We start from the raw sequence: 20,284 nt of genomic DNA, 5'->3' as shown, positions 1-20,284 counted from the left end.
CATATCGCTGCGAAATATGTGGCAATACTTTCTCCATCTCAAAAACATACCAGCAGCACCTAAGCACTCATACTGGAGATAAACCCCATCAGTGTGAAGAGTGTGGCAAAGGGTTTGGTCGACTGAGCAACTACATCCGCCACCTTCGAATCCACACTGGAGAGCAGCCATATAAGTGTAACCAGTGTGGGAAATGTTTCAATCAGTCACATAGTCACAGCCGACACTTGCGTGTCCACACAGGAGAAAAACCCTACTGGTGTTCCCAGTGTAAAAAACTCTTTACCAGATCCCAGTCCTTGAAGAAACACCGCTGTGCTGCAGTAGATGTAGAGACTCCAGATGCATGCAAGACAGTCATCTGCTCACCAACCCAAAAAAAGAGTATCTAATAAAAAATAATCAAAATACCTTGTGTTTGATTTTAATGTTACAACACTAATGGCCATTGGTGGGTTTTTGAGATTTTTTTTACCACAGTGAAAAGAGGGATCCACACGTCCAGCTGTAATAGCATTTTCTGTACCTACGAGTAGATAATTTCATTGTTTTTTTGTTAAGGTTTCCTTGAATAAAAATACCAACTGTCTAAATAACGAGAAATGTAAACCAGCACATCGTGTGAAGGTTTTGTGGGTTTATCATCATGAAAAAAAAGACCTGTGAATTATGTTCTCAGGCTCAAGTAAACCAAATCAATGCCCCTGTACTTCTCAATTCATGGTAGATGTAGTATGGAAAATTTCAGAATTTTACCTTGAAAACTGATTTTTGAATAATGTTTTGAGATCTGTCTTCATGTAAGCTACTGCAGTAATTGGAAAATGGAGTATTTTTAAACATCACTTTGATTGACCTTTAAGAAAATCTGTGAAAATGTGCTCTTGATAACAAATGTTGTATTCTAACTACAATACCCTCAATTCCTTTGCACACTGGTCTTTTTAAAAGATGAATAAAGACTGTACACCTAATTTGTGTTATTAGATAACCTTTGTTATGAATTGGGGCAATATAAATAAATCTGACTTGTATAATGCTATGACTTTGTTATTTTTTTTAAAAACTTTATAGTAATTGGAAGGGGAATTCCAGCTATGGCCAGAAACATTTTTTTTGTTTAGACAGTGACCTCAACTTGCAGACTGCTTCCACTTTAGGGAAATGCGTTATAGCTCATCGTTCCCAGAGCCAATTAGGTAGCTAGAAACCCTTCTCTGTGTATGAATGGTAGTGGGCAGAAGTGTTGGCTTCCATCTTTGAGAAGTCACCAAAAGATCTGGCTTGTGAGCTTGGTTTGTCCTGAAATATTCCTAATACTCCTTTACATCGTCAGCTATAAATAGTCACAGCAGTTGCTCCTCTCCTCATCAATGTTTGGTTTTGTTCGTGATATTACAAAAGTGAACACTTAGCACAAAGACCACAAGACGTGGAGATATCCTCTCTGCATTATGTGGCACTTCTATTAGAGGTTTCTTTCAAGGGACTCCAATCATCTTGGTTGTGCATTCATTTGACCTAGAAAGTTTTTATCCCATTCACATTGAAGGCTCTTTGAAATGAGTAGCATTATTTAACACCTGCAGCATTATTTAATTAATTTGGGGTATTCTTAGGTGAAGAATCTTATAATCTAGTTATAGTTATGTCATAAGTCATCAGTATTCTTTTCATGCAACATCTCCTGATTTGGTCGATTCCCAATAAACTATGGATTGTATGATGGATGCCTGAAGGCAGGGATGACCTGAACATAAACTTAACTCATGTTTGGCATTACTTGTTCAATTAATAAATTTACAATAAATTGATGCAATCAAAGTACAGAAGCCTGACCTTTCAGGTGCAAAAAGAGTGGAGACTAGTTTTGTGATTTTATTTTTGGTTTGGTTTATTTTTTGATTAATTTATGCAGGATCATGCAGATAAGTGCCACCTTGTCATCAGAGAAAGCAGACCTGGTAGAGGGGCCCAATACCCAATTCATACCCAGTTTATATTTTGAACACCATTTTCCACTGTCAAAATAGTCTCAACATCTCAAAATTGATGGGTGCATGATAAAATGTTCCATCTACCTGCATTTCAGTGTTAACTTACCACCTTTCAACCACACCTGACAGTCGTCATGTAGTTGGTCAGTTGGACTGTAAGATGTGGTTTCATTTACTGCTGCTGTTATTTCAAAGCAGATGATCAAATTTTGACTTTTCATTCACTCAGTGTTTCTCCCAGAAATGTATTTCTGTGACAAGAGCATGACAGTAGCACAACAAGAATAATCAAATATATTTACTTGTGTGGTCCATCCTAATCAATCAAGGATGACATCTGTATTCTGTCATCTGTGCCCAGCACCCACGCACAACGTTGATGGTTGAATGAAATAGGACACATTTGTCACAGCCAGCAACTAGTCATCCTTCCCTTAAATCCCATTATGGACTTAAACATATAGTCCATTCATTACATTAAAAGGAGAGGACACTGACATAGCTGTGTTGATGGTGTTGTTTTAAATAAAAAGATGCAAACACAAATCCAAACCTGAATCACATACACCCCAGCCTCGGCTGTCTTCTTGCACTATATACAGTATGGACGTATGTGTACAGTATGTCAGAGGTGATGCTGGTACGTGTGTGTGTGTGTGTGTGTGTGTGTGTGTGTGTGTGTGTGTGTGTGTGTGTGTGTCAAAAAGGGAAAGGGAGAGTAATGTCTATCGGTAGAGGTAATCAGCTTGTATATTGGCAGCTATCTCTGCTTCCCACTTGTCTCCATTGTTGAGTAGCTTCTCCTTATTGTAGAGCAGTTCCTCATGGGTTTCAGTGGAAAATTCAAAGTTAGGACCCTGAAGAAAGAAATACAAGACAAAAAGACTAATTTAAGAAAGAGGAAAGGAATCAAATATTTTCTGTAACATTTGGTGCCAATTGGCTGCTAAGTGGCACCGAAATGGATGAACAATGGTATCTCAGAGAAAAAGGGTCTAATCAGCATCAAACTTGGTATAGTAGTTCACAAACACAAATGGGGACATTTTGCAAAATGTTGTGCAATATCCAAAAAATTTACTCAAATGCAGGTGAAAATTGCATAAGGACCAGAATCCATCTTCAATGTTAGAACAAAAATGTACCTATGTTCAGGTGGTGCAACAATCACTCATTGGTGATAGTTATTAGGGCCTGAGCCCGAATGCACTCCGGGGCGAAGACCCTATTGTGTTTGCTCGACACACTCGTTTTAAACTATTATTCCCCCATGGAGTAGAGAACATTCTAAAATCTTACATCTATGCATTACTCGACATGAGAGGAATCTAGTGATAAAGGCCATTCACTTCTGTTTGTGAATGCTTTATGCATAATTGTTTAAAAAAAATGTTCAATTTACTTTTTCAAACTCTTGCTATGTCCAACATGCACCAACCTTTGCACATGATAAAAAGTTATCTAAAAACTTTAATACCACAAGAATTGCAAAGGTTATTGAACTACTATTTCTAGTCCTAGTAGTACAAATGATGTACTGTATATTAACTGTTAATGAAAAGTTATTATAGTATTATTATAGTACACAGTTTCACAAAATTGGGCATACTATTAAAATTCATATAATTGTGCATCCCAAAGCAATGTGAGGCAGCAGAGTAACACTGCGTGTTGTTATTTTCTACATTAAAAATCAATCAAATCAATGTGTGCATGTAGTGTACCAGTAGTAAAGGCAACAACACAGACTCTGTACAGCAGCAGGTGAAGTCTGTGATGACTACAGGTTGTAGATGGCAGGAGAATGCTGAGGATCCTGCTAACAATCTCAGAAATCTCCTCAGATCACAGCTGCCCCACAGCACTAACAGTTCAAAACTGCTTCACCATAATGCCGCTGTTACAAGTCAGATGTGCCTGCTGCTGAACTAAACGTAATTCAGCCAGTTTGAGGGTATGGGCCTACTAATCATGTCTTCTTGCAAAACTAAAATGTGGACCAAAAAAGAACTTTCTAACGACCATGCGATAGATTATCTGAAACTGCATTTGTTGGGTGTCAAACCATACGCACCTCTACGATAGCATCCACAGGACACGCCTCTTGACAGAAACCACAATAGATGCATTTGGTCATGTCAATGTCGTAGCGAGTCGTCCTCCTGCTACCATCAGCACGAGTCTCTGCCTCAATGGTAATAGCCTGGACACATGACATTCATACAGCAAGACATATCCCAATTCTGACTTGAAACCAAGTTATATGACAAATGTTGCTGAAATTCTACGGACAGGACAAAGTTGTTTTGTCAAATTCATCATCAAGCCATGTCAATTGGACTGTGTGTGTGAGAGAGAGAGAGAGAGAGAGAGAGAGAACGAGAACAAGAACGAGAACACTTGTCTATCAGTAGAGATAATAAGCTTTTGTGTACCTGGGCAGGGCAAATAGCTTCACATAGCTTGCAGGCAATGCAACGCTCCTCTCCAGAAGGATACCTGCAGCAAACATGATGACAAAAAAAGGTTAATATCTAAAGTTTAATTGGTGAATAAAAGACCTCCATAACATGTTTATATCTTTAACTGAAATATTAAATTATTTGGCCATAACAGGTTATGTCTTCCTAAAATTCAGCCTTAAATTAAAATAAATTAAGCCTTAAATTCTTCAACAGGTGCTTATCCTTCTATCATGCTAGTAGTGCTCGCCACAGTGTACGGTGTTGTGTACCGACATAGTTTGCACAGTTTTTGTTTTATCCACAATCGTCTCACCGTTGCCTTGTCTTTTACAAGAAGCCAAAATAAGTCCACACAGCCAACTTGTTCGATGAAGGAGCATCCGCTACTTGTTCGACCTCATCTTCCTCCATTTTGAAATTGTTTCGCTTCTTCTTGGTCTTGTAATGTGTGTACAGTAGGCGAGAGGGTCAAAATTTATCAGTGTTAGTGGTGCGTGGCGCCGGTTCGTGTTTTTTTTTTTTTACATTGATTTTTGTGTCGTGCGTCTTTGAATTTTATTTCGTCATTTTTTTATTTCGCAAAATTTCGTGACGCAAAATATCTGAAAACCCCTACATGATATGCATTTTGGACTATATTAATAAAAAGCATACCCCAGCCTATCCTAGCTGCCTTTGAGCGAGAGGCAGGGTTCACCCTGGTCACCAGACCATCGCAAGGCCAACATTTATGGACTGACAACCATTCGCTGTCACAGACACACCTACAGTCAGTTTAGAGTATCCAATCAGCCTTGTCCCCTCTTACATGTCTTTGGACTGTGGGAGGAAACCGGAGTACCCAGAGAGAACCCACGCAGGCACAGGGAGAACATGCAAACTCCACACAGAAAGATCCCGTGCTCTAGGCGGGGCTCAAACCCAGAACCTTCTTGCTGTGAGGCGACAGTGCTAACCACTGCACCACCATAAAGCCGTGAATTGTAACATTCTAATCAATTTTACCTACATCATACTGCATATTATCTTTGGAACAATAAATCGTGAGCAACGCTTCTCACCTCCGCAGGGCATGTTCTCCTCTGAAGCGAGGTGACAGAGGGCCCTTCTCAAACGGGTAGTTAATGGTGGCAGGCTCTCTGAACAGGTAGCTCAGCGTCATGCCCAGACCTAATATAACAACACAATGGAACATGTGACTCAAAAATACCAAAACTACCAATTTGGTATGCTCATGAGTATCCATTTGCAAACAGTTATTCTGCTGTAAAAGGGGTCCATGTGTGGGGCTGACCTCTGAAGAGCTCTGTCCAAAGCAGTGTCTGAGCAGCTCTATCGGTGATGGACTTCATGTCTGTAGGGATCTCCTGAGCATTCACATACTCTATAAAAACACACATTCACCAGTGTTTTTTGAGTTGAATCTCTTTTCACTTACTCATCCTTTCTTATGTTCCATTTCCAAAGCCAATAATGTTTGATGACACTGCCATTTTAGCAAGATGACTATGACTGCTGGTAAATATATTGTATTCATGGGCATCATTACAGTCCCTATTTTATACTGGTCCAGTTGTCTTTCTAAAGTGACAAAAAAAATGTACGTGAGAGTCCCTTTTCTGGAGGAGTTCATCGATATCAAATTGCAACTGTGTTTAAGGAAAGAGAGTGGGACTGATGCCTCATGGAACATAATCTGTTTTTTGGGCTCACCTCACCATCACTTGGAAATCCAAAAGTCATCATATTGGTGTAATTTTAGTTTTCTGAGAGACTAATGCTGCCATGTGTCATCATCATTCCAAAAAACATATCAACTTTAAAGGAGGCCGAAAAATGTGCTCCATACCTATTGTTGCCATACAGCATGGCTTAGAAGGTAGAGTGGTCACCTAGGAATTGGAAGATTACTGCCTCTCTCCCCTGGTTTCCCAGAGTGTCCTTGAGTAAAACACTGAACCACTTATTTACTCCTGATAAGCTGGTTAGCACACTGTTTAATACCATGAAGGTAGAAATCTGATCTCCTTCATGTTGCCACCATGGCAGTAAAATGCTCAAGTCCACTAGTTCACTCCACTGGTCTAGTTTTGAACAGACATAATATGAAGTTATGTCAACAAAGGTTGGCTGCAGTTTGCTAGGGTTTCTCATAATTCCAGATGCTAGCTAAGTCCATTTGCATGAATATCAAAACAGTCAAAGCTCATACACAAAATAAGATCATCAGATAGAAAGAGACCCAAATTCTTCGAGACACATGAATGGCAAAATTCCAAAACACTGACTTGAGTCAGGTTCATATGTTGCAGCACTACTTACTGAATCCTCCTCTTTGTGCGGACACACCGAAGGACCTCACTAGATGCTGACTGGCCACAAAAGTACCTGAAAGTAAATATCAATTTAAAAAATTTAGTTTCTGGATTTTCTTTTTGATATTCTATCTCTCGCTGTTAAACTAAAGCTACCATAAACATCATAGACTGTTCATGTCAGTGTGTTAACTTTCAAAATCAGCGGGGATCAAATACTTATTTCCTCCACTGTACTTACCTGGTTTTGCGGAGTACAATAAACGCAATGTTGCAGCCATCACGTGTTTGAAGCTGAAATTAGACACATTAAGACACAAAGACTGACTTCAAAAACCGCCATGCAAGTGTATCACTGTGCAACCACAAAAACATCCTTTGAAAAAAGATAGATCCTTGTTCATGTAAATAATAATTCACTAGAAGACAAAGATGGCAACATGATGTCTGCAAAATATCAACAGAGATATTTTTATTAGTCCTTTACATTAAGTATTGAACCATACACCGAAAATGCAGACCATTAACTGCTTCCAGCAATGCTGAACCGAGAGAGAACTCTGAGTTGGTTACCTCATCCCATTGAAAGTTAGCGTTGGATAATGGGGCGATTAGTGGAAATACTGACCCTGAATGACTCTCATGACAAGACTTGTATGTAACTGGGTAGGATATTTAGCTAGCAGACGGTTTTCTGGAAGGGACAAATAATCTTGAGAGTGGTGGGATTGGTGTCTGTGGCTCCTAATCATATATAGGAACTCAAGGTGAAGTGGTAATATAGCTTATGTTTTTAATCATGGTGATATTTATCAAACTGTCTTTGATTTAACTTGACTAAGCTAACAGTAGCGGTAAGTTACGTTAACGTAAACGAGCGCCACTGTCAAGGACTTTAGCGTAAAGGTCGCCTCGGGTGGATTCAGAGTCATATTCATGCTTTAAACCATGGTTATAAATGGGAATGAACTCTGTATCTATCATGACGTATTTGAAACGTGCAAAATTAATAAGACTGAGATTTTGATTGTCAAACTCACCGAAAAGTCGCTATTTGGCCTTCTAAACCAGAACAGCGGACGATTTCTTCTTCGTCGTCGTCGTCGTCTACTTCCGCTTGTGCGTCTTCCTCCTTCTTTGGGTGTATAGATGGTTGACACACCAGCTTATTTGCACATTACCGCCACCTATTGGACTGATATATGGAACACTGGGTTAGCGAGGGAAAACATTCTCTTCATTACTCCTGTTGGTTTTTAAGTTATTACATTTTTGCACCCTCTATTTCTTTCCAGACAGATACTCAATGTAATATTTTATTTGCCATCATTTAATCCACATATACATGTATATTCCCTCTTTTAATAGCTGCTGCATTTTTTTTCATTTGACATTTAATTTTTTTCAGTTTCTTGCAGTGGCATACATGTTTGATTTAGGCCTATTGTCCCATCCTCAGATGAGCAATTGCCTTCTTCTTCTTCCCTGGCCATTTTTTTCTCTCATCTGCATATCTTTGTGTCTTCCTTTTACTTATTTATTCATCATTCATTTCTATTTTTTTTTATTATCTGTCCTTGGCCCCTTAAAAGCTTGTCCACCCATAAAAAATAACTAAACTACCCATCAAACCCTTAATTTTTAGTCCGCATTTTAGACTATTTTGTCAGCAATATTTCATAGATTTAATGGTAGTGAGTGCTGCTAAGCTTTCGAATGCAATTAACTATAATTTGATTATTTTAGCGTGAATTATTGCATTGTTGTCTCCTAAACAACAGCAGAGCAATTTACAACTTGGAGCTCAACTGAACAAATGACATTTGACCTCTAATTCTTTTCTTCATTTCTACCTGAAATTGTTGGATCAAAACTGAGCTCCTGCATATGATCAGACTCAGGGTCAGTTCTCTGTACTGAGGGAGAGAGGGAAGTTTTCCATCTACAATCATTTTTGATTGTTGTATGGACAGGAATATCTCTCGGATAGCTTATTTTCATGATTATTGCTGTTATCAATTTATGCTAAAGAGGAATCATAGAAATGGTAGGTAAATGTAGAGGCTGAGCTGGAGGCTTACAGTGTATGTCAGAGCCCTATCAGTTGAGTTAAATTGAGCATGTGGATTTTAATTGACATTTAATTTGAAGACACTCACATCTGATCCCAGGAAACCCTGTATAAACCACCACTGAAGGCTGGAGACCAGTCGTTTTTAACAGTAAGTGTAGTCTTTTTGTTTTCAAATCCTGTACATTTGATGATTTGACCATGTCTGTGTCTTTGCATGAGTAAGGTCTGCCTATATGAAGAAAAGGGGCTGAAGTATCACAGAAATGCTGTTTTCAATGTTCACCCAGTTGCCTGTAAATGAGAAGAGTTGTGCACTAGTGTTACTTGCTCAGACATGTTGGTTGTGAACAATAAATGAATACAAGTGTCTTAATTCCTCTACTAACAGTATTTCAAATGGCTTTTTTGGGGAAGACTAGGGGTTGATTGGTACACTTGGTACTTTAACTGGGAAATTTTAACAGCAGCAGTCCAAGGTTTCAGCTATACATACATGTATTTTAAGTAGGGTTGCACACTTAAAAAAAAAATGTAATAATTTTGGCTGTTATTGCCACTGATGTATGATTTGCTATATTTCAGTACATTTTAGTTTATTATTCTCATTTCAATTAAAGAAACATAATGAAAATGGCAATGATGTGATTTTTATCAGGATCTGTGTAACATAGATGTTTATGTAAGTCAGTAAGATACGATGTATATGCAGGGTAATCTCCACAGCACCAAAATGTTTAACTTTAAATATCATTCTGTTCTCCAATATGCCTTAAACAAATGTTGTGCCTTATTGCAATATGACAATTGCTGTAAGCCCTAATGTGATTTTGATTAAATCTTGCGGGGATTGGTTATGTTTAAAAGGGGAAAAAAATATCTGTGAACAAAGCATTATGGTTAGCTTAGAGAATATAGAACTGAAGTTGTTCTGAAGATAAGCTGGCTTCGAGAACCCCCCCCCCCCCCCCCTCGGAAAAACACAGCTATTGAGCCCATAATCTAAACAGCTATGCTCTGTATTCCTTGTTTCACAGTGAGCGAGTGGTCTAATGTGACTGCTCTCATGGAGCGTCCCTGGCGTGAGACAGAGAAATTAGTGCTGGTTGCTGTGCTGGGAGTAGAAATGGTGATGGGAGTGGTGGGGAATTGTCTCATTCTGATGGTCAAAGTCATGGTAAGGGGATGAGCTTGTTCATTACAAATTCACTGAATAAAGAGAGAGGTTGTTTTTATATTTGTTTCACTCTGATTATTAAAAAGAGGAAAATGTAGGATTTACCTCTCAATTATATGCCAAAATGTACATTTATGTGAACAACAGCAAACTCTTCAAATAATTAAACTTTTTTTAGTTTGAGTGGCGCAGATCTCTGGTTTTTGTTGTTGTTGTTGTTTTTGTTTTTTACCAACAATCTTCTTTGACTGTCTCCTCTGCTCCAACCTCTGTGCTGCTACACAGCAGAGGTCCTTTGTATAATCAACTTTAGAGTCTTGCGATTTCATTCCCTGTATATCCATTCAGCAGATCTTTTATTTATAAAGAATATATTCATGGTTACAGGGAGTGAATAAATTGAGAGAGCACCTTGATGACAAATTTATGCTTTCAGATATCTATGCTAAAATAATATGCTCAATAAATAGATGTATTTCAGTCTAAGAGTTGTCTAATGTAAATACACTTATTTAGTAAAATTAACAAAAAATAAATAAATGCAGATAAAACAGAGCAAATAGAGATACAACTATAAACAGAAATTTAATTTAAAAAGTTTAAACCATAAAACTTTGATGATAATAAAGCCAAACTAAAATAATAGGCTTTTATATACATTTAAAAGTATCAATATTTCCAGCTCCTGTCAGATCCTCTGGCAGTTTGATTCAGCATTTTGGATCATAATGACTAAAAGCTGAACTACTCAAACTCTTAGTTCTACTCTTTGGAACAGATAAAAGGGAGAATTGGAGGGTCTGAGGGGTCTGCATAAAGTAAAAGCATGTCTGAGATGTAGTTCTGTTGCAAGGTCATGCAGTGCCTTATAAACAAATAAAAGAATTTTAAAATCAATATGAAAACTAACAGGCAGTCAATGTAAAGATTTTAAAGCAGATGTATTGTTTACTCTCCTTATGGTCTTGGTCCAAACTTCTGCTGCAGAATTTTGAATAAATTGCAGCTGATTAATTGTATTCTTTTGTAGATCAGTAAAGAGAGCACTGCAGTAGTCTTGCCTGCTAGTTATAAAAGTGCCCATTAGTCCCTCTGCCTTGCGAAGGTGACGATAGTTACATATTTACCATCTGCCTTGTTTCTATTGGCCAGTCACAATACATCCCAGAAGGCGATGGCGTGTATGGCAAATCAGCTGGGTAGATCTGGGTCATATTCCTCACACATGTGACAGTCCTCCCTCAAGCAGGTCTGCGTAGACAGAGTTGGGTGCACCTCACATTCCCCTTCCACATTGTACGATTTCGCCTCAACTTAGTGGAGTCCAGGACCCTCAGCTCGAGTGTATACATGGCACAAGACTTACTATCGTCATCATGCTTGTTCTGGATGTAGCAAGAGCTTTGTCCTAAAAGAGCTTTTATTCTTCTCCACATGCAAAATATAAAGAGAGAATGTATTCTTTATTTCTTTCTTTTTCAGTGCAAGGGTCAGTTCAGCTGCCATTACTGGCTTCCCTTCATCAGCCTCACCTTGTCAGATTTAGGTACAACATACTGAGACCAATGGATGGCAAGTTTACGTATCCATCCGCCAATCTGTCATCATCTGTTACTTCCTTTAAAAAAAAAAAAACTTTTTATATCAAAAGTTTATTGCCAACCATCATTCTGATAAGGAACAACTGTGTTGTGTAGGCTGCTCTCTCCTCATCATCTCTGGTTCCCTGTTTGCCATCCTGACTGGAGGTCAAAGGTCGCCATGGTGTGAGGTCGTCAGTCTGCTGAAATTTGCTTTCATCACCTCCTCTATAGGGAGCATAGGTAACTAACTTAACATAAACACACACATATTCACACACACACACACCCCACACACACACTCCTGCAAACTACATCATCACTAAAAAGCAGAAGCATCAAGAGGTATTGGAATGAGGCAAATATCACCCAATTAATCTCAGTGCATACTTATATAATCCAAATTTTCCCCTAGAATTTTGTTTTAATGTTGTTCTGAACTGCTTTCTTGAATTTTTTTTTAACATTTTCATTTCTGAAGATATAAATCATAAAAGAGTAGCAGCAAATCCCAAGTTAACCTGTATGCAAAAGGCTGTAACTCACAGGAACTGACTGACAATCTGTAATCATGTTGGCTAGGATTTTGATGAGTTAAGATGCAACTTAAAGCAGCATCAGACTTTCTTAATGCAGCTAACTGAGGTTGTCATGGCAACCACCATCAAAACAGTGGGATTGCCATAATTCTATCATGTGTTTTTCACTGTGTGAGTTGCAGTTGAAGCTTCCATAATGGCCACAGGAGTTCGCCTGCCAAACTCATCAAGCACTGTACATGTGTACAAATGAGAATGAGTGAAATGATCAATCCTGTGTAATGTAAGCCTCAAACCTGTATTAAAGATCATGAGAGAAAAATGTAATAAAACTGGACACAGGTCACATCCTCTCATCTTCAGAGTTGTGATTTTTTTCCATCACTGATATTCCTTGCTTAATCATTTACAATGCAATACAGTAAGTATGGAAATACTATTCTCCCCAGCCTTTTTCAAGTACTGTATATCAATATTCCTTAACAAAATGTCAATACATCACACAATCACGGTGACAGTTTATTTTATTTTCTTTGCAGCCGTCCTCTGTGTGCAGCGACTGATAGGTGTGGCTGCTTCCAGAAGTGCGGTCTTTGTTGTCATGGTGACAGCATGCTTAGCCTCCTGGGTGACAGGGGTTGTGTTTGGGAGTGTGCCTGTTGTCTATGACTGGATCCGGTATGTATTTACAAAATGGTTTCCTCTGTTAGGGCATGTTGGTTCCACTGTATTGGTTTCCATCCTTCTTCTCCAGCTATGACCCTGCAGAGATGCTATGTGCCGTCTTCTGGGAGAGCAGCTACTCAGACATGTTGGTCTACATTGTCTGTGCCTTCTCCATCTGTATCTTTCTCCCTTTAATCCTCATCCTTTTCTGCTCTCTGCTGAGTGCTGCTGGCTGCTGCAGGAACTGCAAAAGGTAAAGCATTCAAGAAAAGATCCTTTCAAAATGGACTCATGGAGGTGGCCAGTAGGAGATTAAATTGATGAGTCTGATTCTTTTATTGTGTTCAGTAGAATTTTTGCCTTGGGTTACTTGTGCAGTCATACTCTCTGGATTACTTGTTTATATTTCATACGAGTATTGCTAATACAAGTGACCTGCAAATATTCTCCCTTTTTTGTCCACAAAAGGAGGCATTATCTTCATGTAGATCAAAATGTTTGTCTCCCGCTTGTTTTAGTCATCAACCATGCCTAAAATTTTCAAATTGCTGCCTTATATCTTTGGAAGTCTCAGAGATCTCACAAAACCACATAAAAGTGTGTCTTTGTCTGTACCATGCATGTCCATGGACACAGTTTGAATAATTTCATAGCCTACTCTACAAGCTAAATCTGCATGATTACTGATTCCAATTCAGAGTTTGCTGTGATTTAACTGCAATACACATGATGCAGATTTTCTTTTTCAGATTAATCTGAGAGAGCAAGGACATTTCTCATTCAAAGTTAGTTACATTTGAAGAATCCTAATGTTGAAAGGTTTTCGTGAAACAGAATCACTAAAATGTCTGGCTCAAGTTCAGTTCTTTTCCATAAATGACATTGACTTTATTCTAATTGCCCTATGGAACAACTTCCCTTCATGTTTGGTGTAAACACAGTCATCACTGATTATGCAGTGCACCCTTCTTTATCACTATTTTCAGTCACTCCAAACACAGAAACAATGAACTGATTTCAAAGGAAAATTAAAAATAGACTCCATCACTGTAATGACTAAAACAAACCAGACCTTTCCAAGATGAGCCTTGAGCACAGTGATGCTCAAAATCATTATCAGAAATTGTTCAGTTTCACTGACCATGTCAGTCATGTGAATCAGTGTTTTTTTCATGGTCCATCTTCTTCCCTCGTTATGTAACAACACAGTCTTACAGGCATTAATATGACAGAAACACCATACAACTGAGTAAAGATGTTGAAAATGAAAACTAATTGCATCAGAGGCAACGTGAAGCAGCAGAGCAACAATGCGGGTTGTTTTATCCACATTGTCTTTTTTGCCCAGAAATCAAATTCTTTAAACATCCAATGTACTTAAGCATTACATTGCAAACAGGTGGGTTTTTCTTAAATTTTTGTTTCCATATTCCTATCTTGAATCAGTGTAAATCAATGGCAAGCATTTGGTTCTTTAAAGTGCACACTATTAAGACTGTAAGATTCATAGGGATACACAACACACACATTCTGTTTGTTACACAGGGACAGGGACATGCAGTACTGCAAAACATCACACTATAACATGTGAACATGTAACATATGAACACATATGAACATGTGTACAACATATGTGAAAAGAAATATTGTCCAACACTTCAACAATTTACCCTGAAAATTACAAAGGCTGCTGTTGGTAATTTTAAATATTCAAAGCATGCAGTAATGTACATGCAGCAGTCATGGCACATTTAAGCAGCATAGTTTTTAAAATTTGTGTAAACTTCATGTGATTCTACAATTCTACAATTCTACAATTTCATTAGGCAGACACTTTTGTCCGAAGTGACGTAAAACACATGCAAGAATTTAGACTGGAGGGACAGCCTTATTAACTACAACAAATCAGAAACCACGATAATAACATGTCATTCCTAAACTGTGCAATATTGTTAAACTTATCTTATTTTTTAAAGTCTGCACTTTACTAATTATTGTAATTTGTAATTTCTTATTTTTATAGTACTTTCAAGAGCAAGTTTAAAACTGTAACAACAAAATTTCCCCCCAGGGATTAACAAAGTATTCTGATTCTGATTCTGATTCTGAAAGTGCTTCAAGTTTGATTGACCATCTAGTGGCAGAAGAAATGCCTTTTTTTTTTTCTATAATTTTACCACAAATGACCACAACCATTAATTCAACATCAACAATATCTTTCAACATTCAACACATTCAGCATTGTCTGTGCTATGTCTTCACTAAGAATTGGATCTTAAACCTTCCGACTTGTTCCTACCCCTGAGGACAAAGAAGGGTCAGATTTAAGTGCCTAGGTTTGATTTGATTTGATTTGATTTGATTTGATTCAATTCAATTCAGCTTGCAGTGGAAACCAAAAGGCTCCAGTGAAAAAGGAGCAGAATTTTACAAATAAAGCAATTTAAAAGACATGACAAGTCAAAAAAGACAAGTTCAAAGTTTAAAATATTTCAGGGCAAACCAAGCAAGTTCACTGTCATGCTATATTACTTTGTGTACTAAATCGTCTCATTGTACAGTCTGACTGCAGTGTGCAGGACTGAGTTTTTTAGCCTGCTGGTCTTGGCCTTGGGTTCAGCCAGCTTGTGCTGGTTCCTCAGTGTTTTAACAGTACAGCTGCCTCCTGTTGGAGGAAGCAGGTCGTGCAAAGGATGTTGCTCATCGTGCATGTCTCTGACCAGCTTCACCGCAGCCTCCTCCCTCCTGGTCTGCAGTGATGGTAAGGGTTGTGAGATGTTGCCAGCTCTCCTTCTGATGATCTTACAGGCGCGTGTTTGGACTCGTTTTAGCTCTGCCTGTTGTTTTTTAGAGCAATCCACCTAGAGCACTGAGCTGTATTCCAGACACGGCCTGATGAGAGTGGTGTACAGCATGATGAGATCCTCTGCAGGTAAACCATGTCTTGCCATGACAGTGAGGTAGTGCAGCCCCTTGGAGGCAGTTTAATTGCCTTCTTGATGTGTGTATCTCCAGTCAGATTTTGACCAGATGGTATCCCAGATACTTTGTTGTTTCCACAACAGGTACCTCCTGTCCCCCCAGCGTCAGTAGGGGAAGGTTGTGGTGGGTCTCGTGCAAAACAAATTTGTAGCTCAACTGATTTTTTCCCATCGAGCAACATTTTGTTCTTTGCTGCCCATTCGTCCAGCCTTTGTGCCTCCAGGCGCATTGATGTGTCTGATGTGATGTCGGATATGGGGATTGCTCTCGACAGCCCGATGTCATCTGCATATCCCACATCAAGGGTGTCCTCGAACACACCCCAGATGTAACTTCAATCCAGGGGCTGTGAGCCTCATTTGCCACCACTCTTTGTCTCCTCCCTGTGATGTAACTGTGTATCCAGGTTGTCAGAGATGGGCACAGTTCCAAATCCAGTATGTTTTGCATCAGGTGGTCTATTCGATCGAACGCCTTTGACATATCTGCCAGCAGTATTCTCACCATTGTTGGTTTGGAGTCGGTTTCAGTGAGCTAGGTGTGCATTGCTCTAACTAAGGCCATTGTGGTACTGTGCTTGGGCAGATATGCGTATTGGTTTTTACACACGTTGAGCACTGTGGGCATGAGCTTTTTCAATACAAAGCGTTCTATTATTTTTCCTACACAAGAGGTTAGAGAGATGGGACGCCAATCTGAGATTGAGCCAGGGTCTTGGCCTTTCGGTATAGGACAGACGTTTGACTCTTTCCATAATTTCCCTAAACTGTTGAGTCTCCGAATGTCTCTTAACTGTAGAAAGGGACTCTGTGGATTGTATGGAGTTGGTTCATCCCACCATTTAGAAACAACAGGGGAGAAGAGTCTAGCTAGAGATTTAGAGCCATGCTGGGTTGGGAGCACCAGTCGTCTCTCACAGGCAAAGCATAGCGGGTGAGAGCAAGTGTAGACCTGGATGAGGGATTCCAGGTAGGCAGGAGCTGTTCTTGTCACTGTTTTGCAATCCAGAAGAAGAACTTTGAATTTGATTCGAGCTGCCATTGGAACCAAGTGAAGAGACATTAACAGCAGGGTGCTTGGAGAGAGTTGCAATATTTAGCTTCTGAAAGTAAAATTTGTTGGCAGGTAAGTAAAAAAAAAAAAGACAGTTGTCTCTTCAACAGAAAAGAGTCTGATTTTCAATTTGCTCTCTCATTAAAACAACACTGTGCCCAGCCCTTGCATGTCATGCCTCCTCCTCTCATGGTAATCCAGTGTGAATGGGTCTCAAGTTTCTCCTCCTTCTCTCCCCCTTGTCTCCTGTTTGTATCAGTGATGATGAAGCAGATCTGTCTGCAGTCACTCCTTTGCTGGTGTCCTCCTACATCCTCTGCTACACTCCTTTTGCTGTGTCTGAGGTGACATACACATGAGAAAATACATCTACATCTACAAGAACACTTGTGACAACCACATATAAACTTCACTCACTGGATTTGTTGTTTCTGTCTCTCCACTAACCAATCAGCTGATACTACTGGGCAGGTTGGACCTCTCACCAGCACCTGATTGGCTCAGAACATTGTCATCCGTAATGTCATACTTGGGGTGTGGTCTGAACCCTCTCATCTACTGTTCCCATCAGGAATTTCGGCAGGCAGGCCTGGCCCTGCTGTGGACCAACAGGAAAGCACCATCAGAGCCTGTGCTTACTGCTATTACTAAATGCCACTTGTAAACATGCAAGGGTGTCCCCATTACCCACACCTTAACTCAAATAAAAGCATGACATTTCTACACACACTCCCATAAGCATGACTCAACATTGACTTAAGTTGTTTTCAGCTGTGTGTGGTTAGAAGATGCTGCTGCATTTTACTAAGTGTGAGGTAGGTTCTTCACAAAAAATTGTTAATTACACAAATTTATTTAAACACCATTTATATTATTGCCACTGGGAGCAGGTCAGGTAAAGAAGATTTATTTAAGAGCTGCTGATTGTCAAAGTGGATTTACACTCACTTGATTCTGTATATACTTTTTAAACCTTTATTTATTCAGGGTCAGTGATCAATGATCCTATATTTTATAGCTTTCCTTTAGGAATTCGATGTTCTTGTTTGCTATCAAACACAGAAAATAGGTCACTGTTTTAATTGATGTGCAGGAAAAACCTTGGAAAATTACATTTGACTGTACAAAAAAAAAACCTTTTTAAACAGTCAAAAAAAAAACTTTTTAAACAGTCAAGGTTAAACTGTTTCTTTCCTGTGAATGAGACAAACCTAGTCTGGATGCAAATGCTGAACGCTTGGTTTTTAACAGATCATAAAGTCTTTCTATTTACATAAACCTAATAATGGTTACTGGAAATAAATATTATGGTCTTGAAAGACAATCTTATGCCATATTATAGCCATCAGGGATCCACAATATTTCTGATCATACATTTTTGGCTGTTCAAAGTTGAATAAGCAAAAGATTTTCTTTTTAATAGAGAATGTCTCTTTGTGCCCATAAGAAGACATCAAATAAATTTCAACTAATATTCATATATACAGATAAAGCAATAGATGCTATCAACGTATCCAGGAAAAAAATATTTAGAGTAAAGGGACAAAAATATTAAATACTGTTAGTCTGGCTTCATAAATGACCTCAGCTAACATGGAGAACATCTAAAAACAGTCATATTTGGTCTGTGGCTTATTATAAAGCAATGGAGAGCAGACTTTTGAATTTTATTTTTCACACACACAAGGCAAATAAAGTACTTAAAGCATAAAAAAGCTGAAGGACACAAAACATTCAAAGGACTGCCTACAAACCTTTGATGAACATCACAGGTGGAATTCCTAAAATTAACATTATAAGACTAATAATCATTCTGAAATACTCACAAGTATTTTTTCAAACGAATAAATTGTTGATAGGGTTGATAAACACTTGCCCTAGTTGGTCAGCCCTTTAGGATTTATTCTTAAGGTTTTTTTCTTCTGGTTCACAGTGATTTGAAAGTCTCCCAAGTCTCCTGGCCCCTGGGATAACTTTTATTGCCCTAAATACAACAAAGAGGATCGGAAGACTTAAACGCGTGAAATGAGTGTGTATGTGTGCGTTTCAGTGACAGTACTGTTTAATTGAATCTCAGTCGCCTGCCAGAGAGGAGCACCCTGCGTGCGCTCTCTGCGTCAGAGAGGTCAGAAAACAAAAGCTAAAATGGAACTGTAGCACATCACACACTTTCGACCAGAAGTGTCCGGTGAGCCGCTGGAAAAGCCGGTACTTTGCCAGCCAATTATCAAGCAGCTTCAGAACTACAAAACCGGCACAAGACAACACAGCTAACACCAGGAAAGCCTGCGAGCGCACGTCTCCATGCCTTAGCTGCACACGGATCCCTTTATACAAAGCGAGGGCGACATGGGCACCCAGTGCCAGTTCGAACCCCCTGTGGTGTGCCAAGGCCAGGCCGTAGCTGAGGATCGAGCAGAGCTCCAGCGATGCCGCTTGTGATGTGCGCCACTTGACTGGTCCACGCTCAATGAAATGGATCCACACAGGCACCCACATGAAGATGGGTAGGGTGAACCACTGGTCGAGTACGGCAGCTGTACGCTGCAACCAGGCCAGGCGCGTCCACTGCACCGGTGCGTAAAAGAGCGCCATGAGAGCGAACACCTCCCTCAGGTAACGGCTCTGAGCGCTTTCTCTGCTGCCTCGGTAGCTCAGAATCCAGTACAGACCCATGTATATGTAGGCCAGGTTCACTAGGCTGTTGAAAGGCATCCTCAGAAAAGCAGGAAAATGCTCGACCCTCGGCTCTGCGTAATGTTCATATGATAAATCCACGTCCACCCTGTCGAAAAGGCGGGTGTTGGCTAGCGCGACGCACAGCATAAACGACACCGACACGTGAAGCAGTGCGGACTTCATTGACGGCAGATTAAAGCTCTAACTAAAATGTTTAAATCCGGACAAATTTAGATCAAAGTTCGGAGCTCTTGTTATTGTTCCGGGTTTCAATATCACATGGTAGAGTAGTGAAGGTGTAATTGGTTGCTGCATCCCTACCGCCCACCCTTTCTACAATCACGAGGACACCAGGCAGAACGAAACCTTCTACCACATGAGTTATAATCTTCAAATCTTCTTGAGCGAGAAGAGTGATTGTGATGCAATCATAAATACACTAAAGAGCATTTAAAGACGTCTCCTACAGCTTGGAAACTATGCCTATGCGACTCATGGATCACTGTCTGTTGCCATGGCAACAGTCTGGCCTTTAAGGGTGATCTTTGACTAAAGTAAGAGATACACTACAAGACAAGATTTTACATGGGATACTCAGTTGAGTGTTTTCAATGATGCATGGAGTCTTCTTGTTTCTTTTTTTTAACTGACTAAATGCAGCTGTGGCATGGCCTCCGCTGGTCTCCATTTACAAGCTATTTACATTATTTTCCATGTAATGCATTAGTTAATCAAAATTGTTATACATTTTGTCAACTTC

At 39.4% G+C, this 20,284-nt stretch overlaps 4 protein-coding genes across 10 annotated transcripts in view; 2 read left to right on the top strand and 2 right to left on the bottom strand.

Moving 5' to 3' along the window:
- The window catches only part of LOC147256966 (uncharacterized), a 6,910-nt gene extending 5,790 nt beyond the window's left edge, over window positions 1-1,120 (top strand). For all 6 annotated transcript variants that reach the window (XM_086210687.1, XM_086210684.1, XM_086210685.1 and 3 more), the window contains one exon: window positions 1-1,120. This exon is cut by the window's left edge and continues 691 nt beyond it. In XM_086210687.1, coding sequence (XP_086066813.1) covers window positions 1-392 — 392 coding nt within the window. In that variant the 3' untranslated portion in view covers window positions 393-1,120.
- Window positions 1,121-2,641: 1,521 nt separating this feature from the next.
- ndufs8a (NADH:ubiquinone oxidoreductase core subunit S8a) lies at window positions 2,642-7,920 on the bottom strand. Its single transcript, XM_086210691.1, has 8 exons — window positions 7,818-7,920; window positions 7,019-7,071; window positions 6,785-6,850; window positions 5,757-5,846; window positions 5,524-5,632; window positions 4,433-4,496; window positions 4,072-4,200; window positions 2,642-2,854 (listed from the first exon to the last, which is right to left on the bottom strand). The coding sequence occupies exons 2-8, from the start codon at window positions 7,056-7,058 to the stop codon at window positions 2,723-2,725; spliced, it is 630 nt and encodes a 209-aa protein (XP_086066817.1). The 5' UTR covers window positions 7,059-7,071; window positions 7,818-7,920; the 3' UTR covers window positions 2,642-2,722.
- Window positions 6,907-17,528, top strand: LOC147256964 (pinopsin). 2 transcript variants are annotated; one of them, XM_086210683.1, is made up of 8 exons: window positions 6,907-8,999; window positions 9,886-10,025; window positions 11,508-11,571; window positions 11,723-11,848; window positions 12,684-12,822; window positions 12,899-13,063; window positions 17,105-17,189; window positions 17,300-17,528. In XM_086210683.1, coding segments are annotated over exons 1-8 (930 nt in total). In that variant the 5' UTR covers window positions 6,907-8,998; the 3' UTR covers window positions 17,510-17,528. The 2 variants fall into 2 exon arrangements, with proteins under 2 accessions (XP_086066809.1, XP_086066808.1); XM_086210682.1 differs by lacking the exon at window positions 6,907-8,999 and having other exon boundaries at window positions 9,565-10,025.
- A 970-nt stretch (window positions 17,529-18,498) lies between these two features.
- tmem187 (transmembrane protein 187) lies at window positions 18,499-19,789 on the bottom strand. Its single transcript, XM_086210690.1, has one exon. The coding sequence runs from the start codon at window positions 19,705-19,707 to the stop codon at window positions 18,919-18,921; it is 789 nt and encodes a 262-aa protein (XP_086066816.1). The 5' UTR covers window positions 19,708-19,789; the 3' UTR covers window positions 18,499-18,918.
- Between the last annotated feature and the right edge of the window lie 495 nt (window positions 19,790-20,284).

Source organism: Aulostomus chinensis, chromosome 8, assembly GCF_037954235.1.
Source record: "Aulostomus chinensis isolate RoL2024-O1b breed Wild chromosome 8, RoL_Achi_v1.0, whole genome shotgun sequence".
NCBI classification, from domain to species: Eukaryota; Metazoa; Chordata; class Actinopteri; order Syngnathiformes; family Aulostomidae; genus Aulostomus; species Aulostomus chinensis.
Note: the sequence above shows the minus strand (reverse complement) of the source record. Positions and strands in the feature narration are given on the sequence as shown.

Coding starts and splice junctions, on each gene's coding strand:
- tmem187 (XM_086210690.1), bottom strand. CDS start 19,707: ATGAAGTCCGCACTGCTTCACGTGTCGGTGTCGTTTATGCTGTGCGTC.
- LOC147256964 (XM_086210682.1), top strand. CDS start 9,861: ATGCTCTGTATTCCTTGTTTCACAGTGAGCGAGTGGTCTAATGTGACT. Junction 10,026..11,507: donor TTCTGATGGTCAAAGTCATG/GTAAGGGGATGA, acceptor TTTCTTTTTCAG/TGCAAGGGTCAGTTCAGCTG. Junction 11,572..11,722: donor CCTCACCTTGTCAGATTTAG/GTACAACATACT, acceptor TGTGTTGTGTAG/GCTGCTCTCTCCTCATCATC.
- ndufs8a (XM_086210691.1), bottom strand. CDS start 7,058: ATGGCTGCAACATTGCGTTTATTGTACTCCGCAAAACCAG. Junction 5,847..6,784: donor CGCACAAAGAGGAGGATTCA/GTAAGTAGTGCT, acceptor GTGTTTTTATAG/AGTATGTGAATGCTCAGGAG. Junction 2,855..4,071: donor CTGTGGATGCTATCGTAGAG/GTGCGTATGGTT, acceptor TTCTTTCTTCAG/GGTCCTAACTTTGAATTTTC.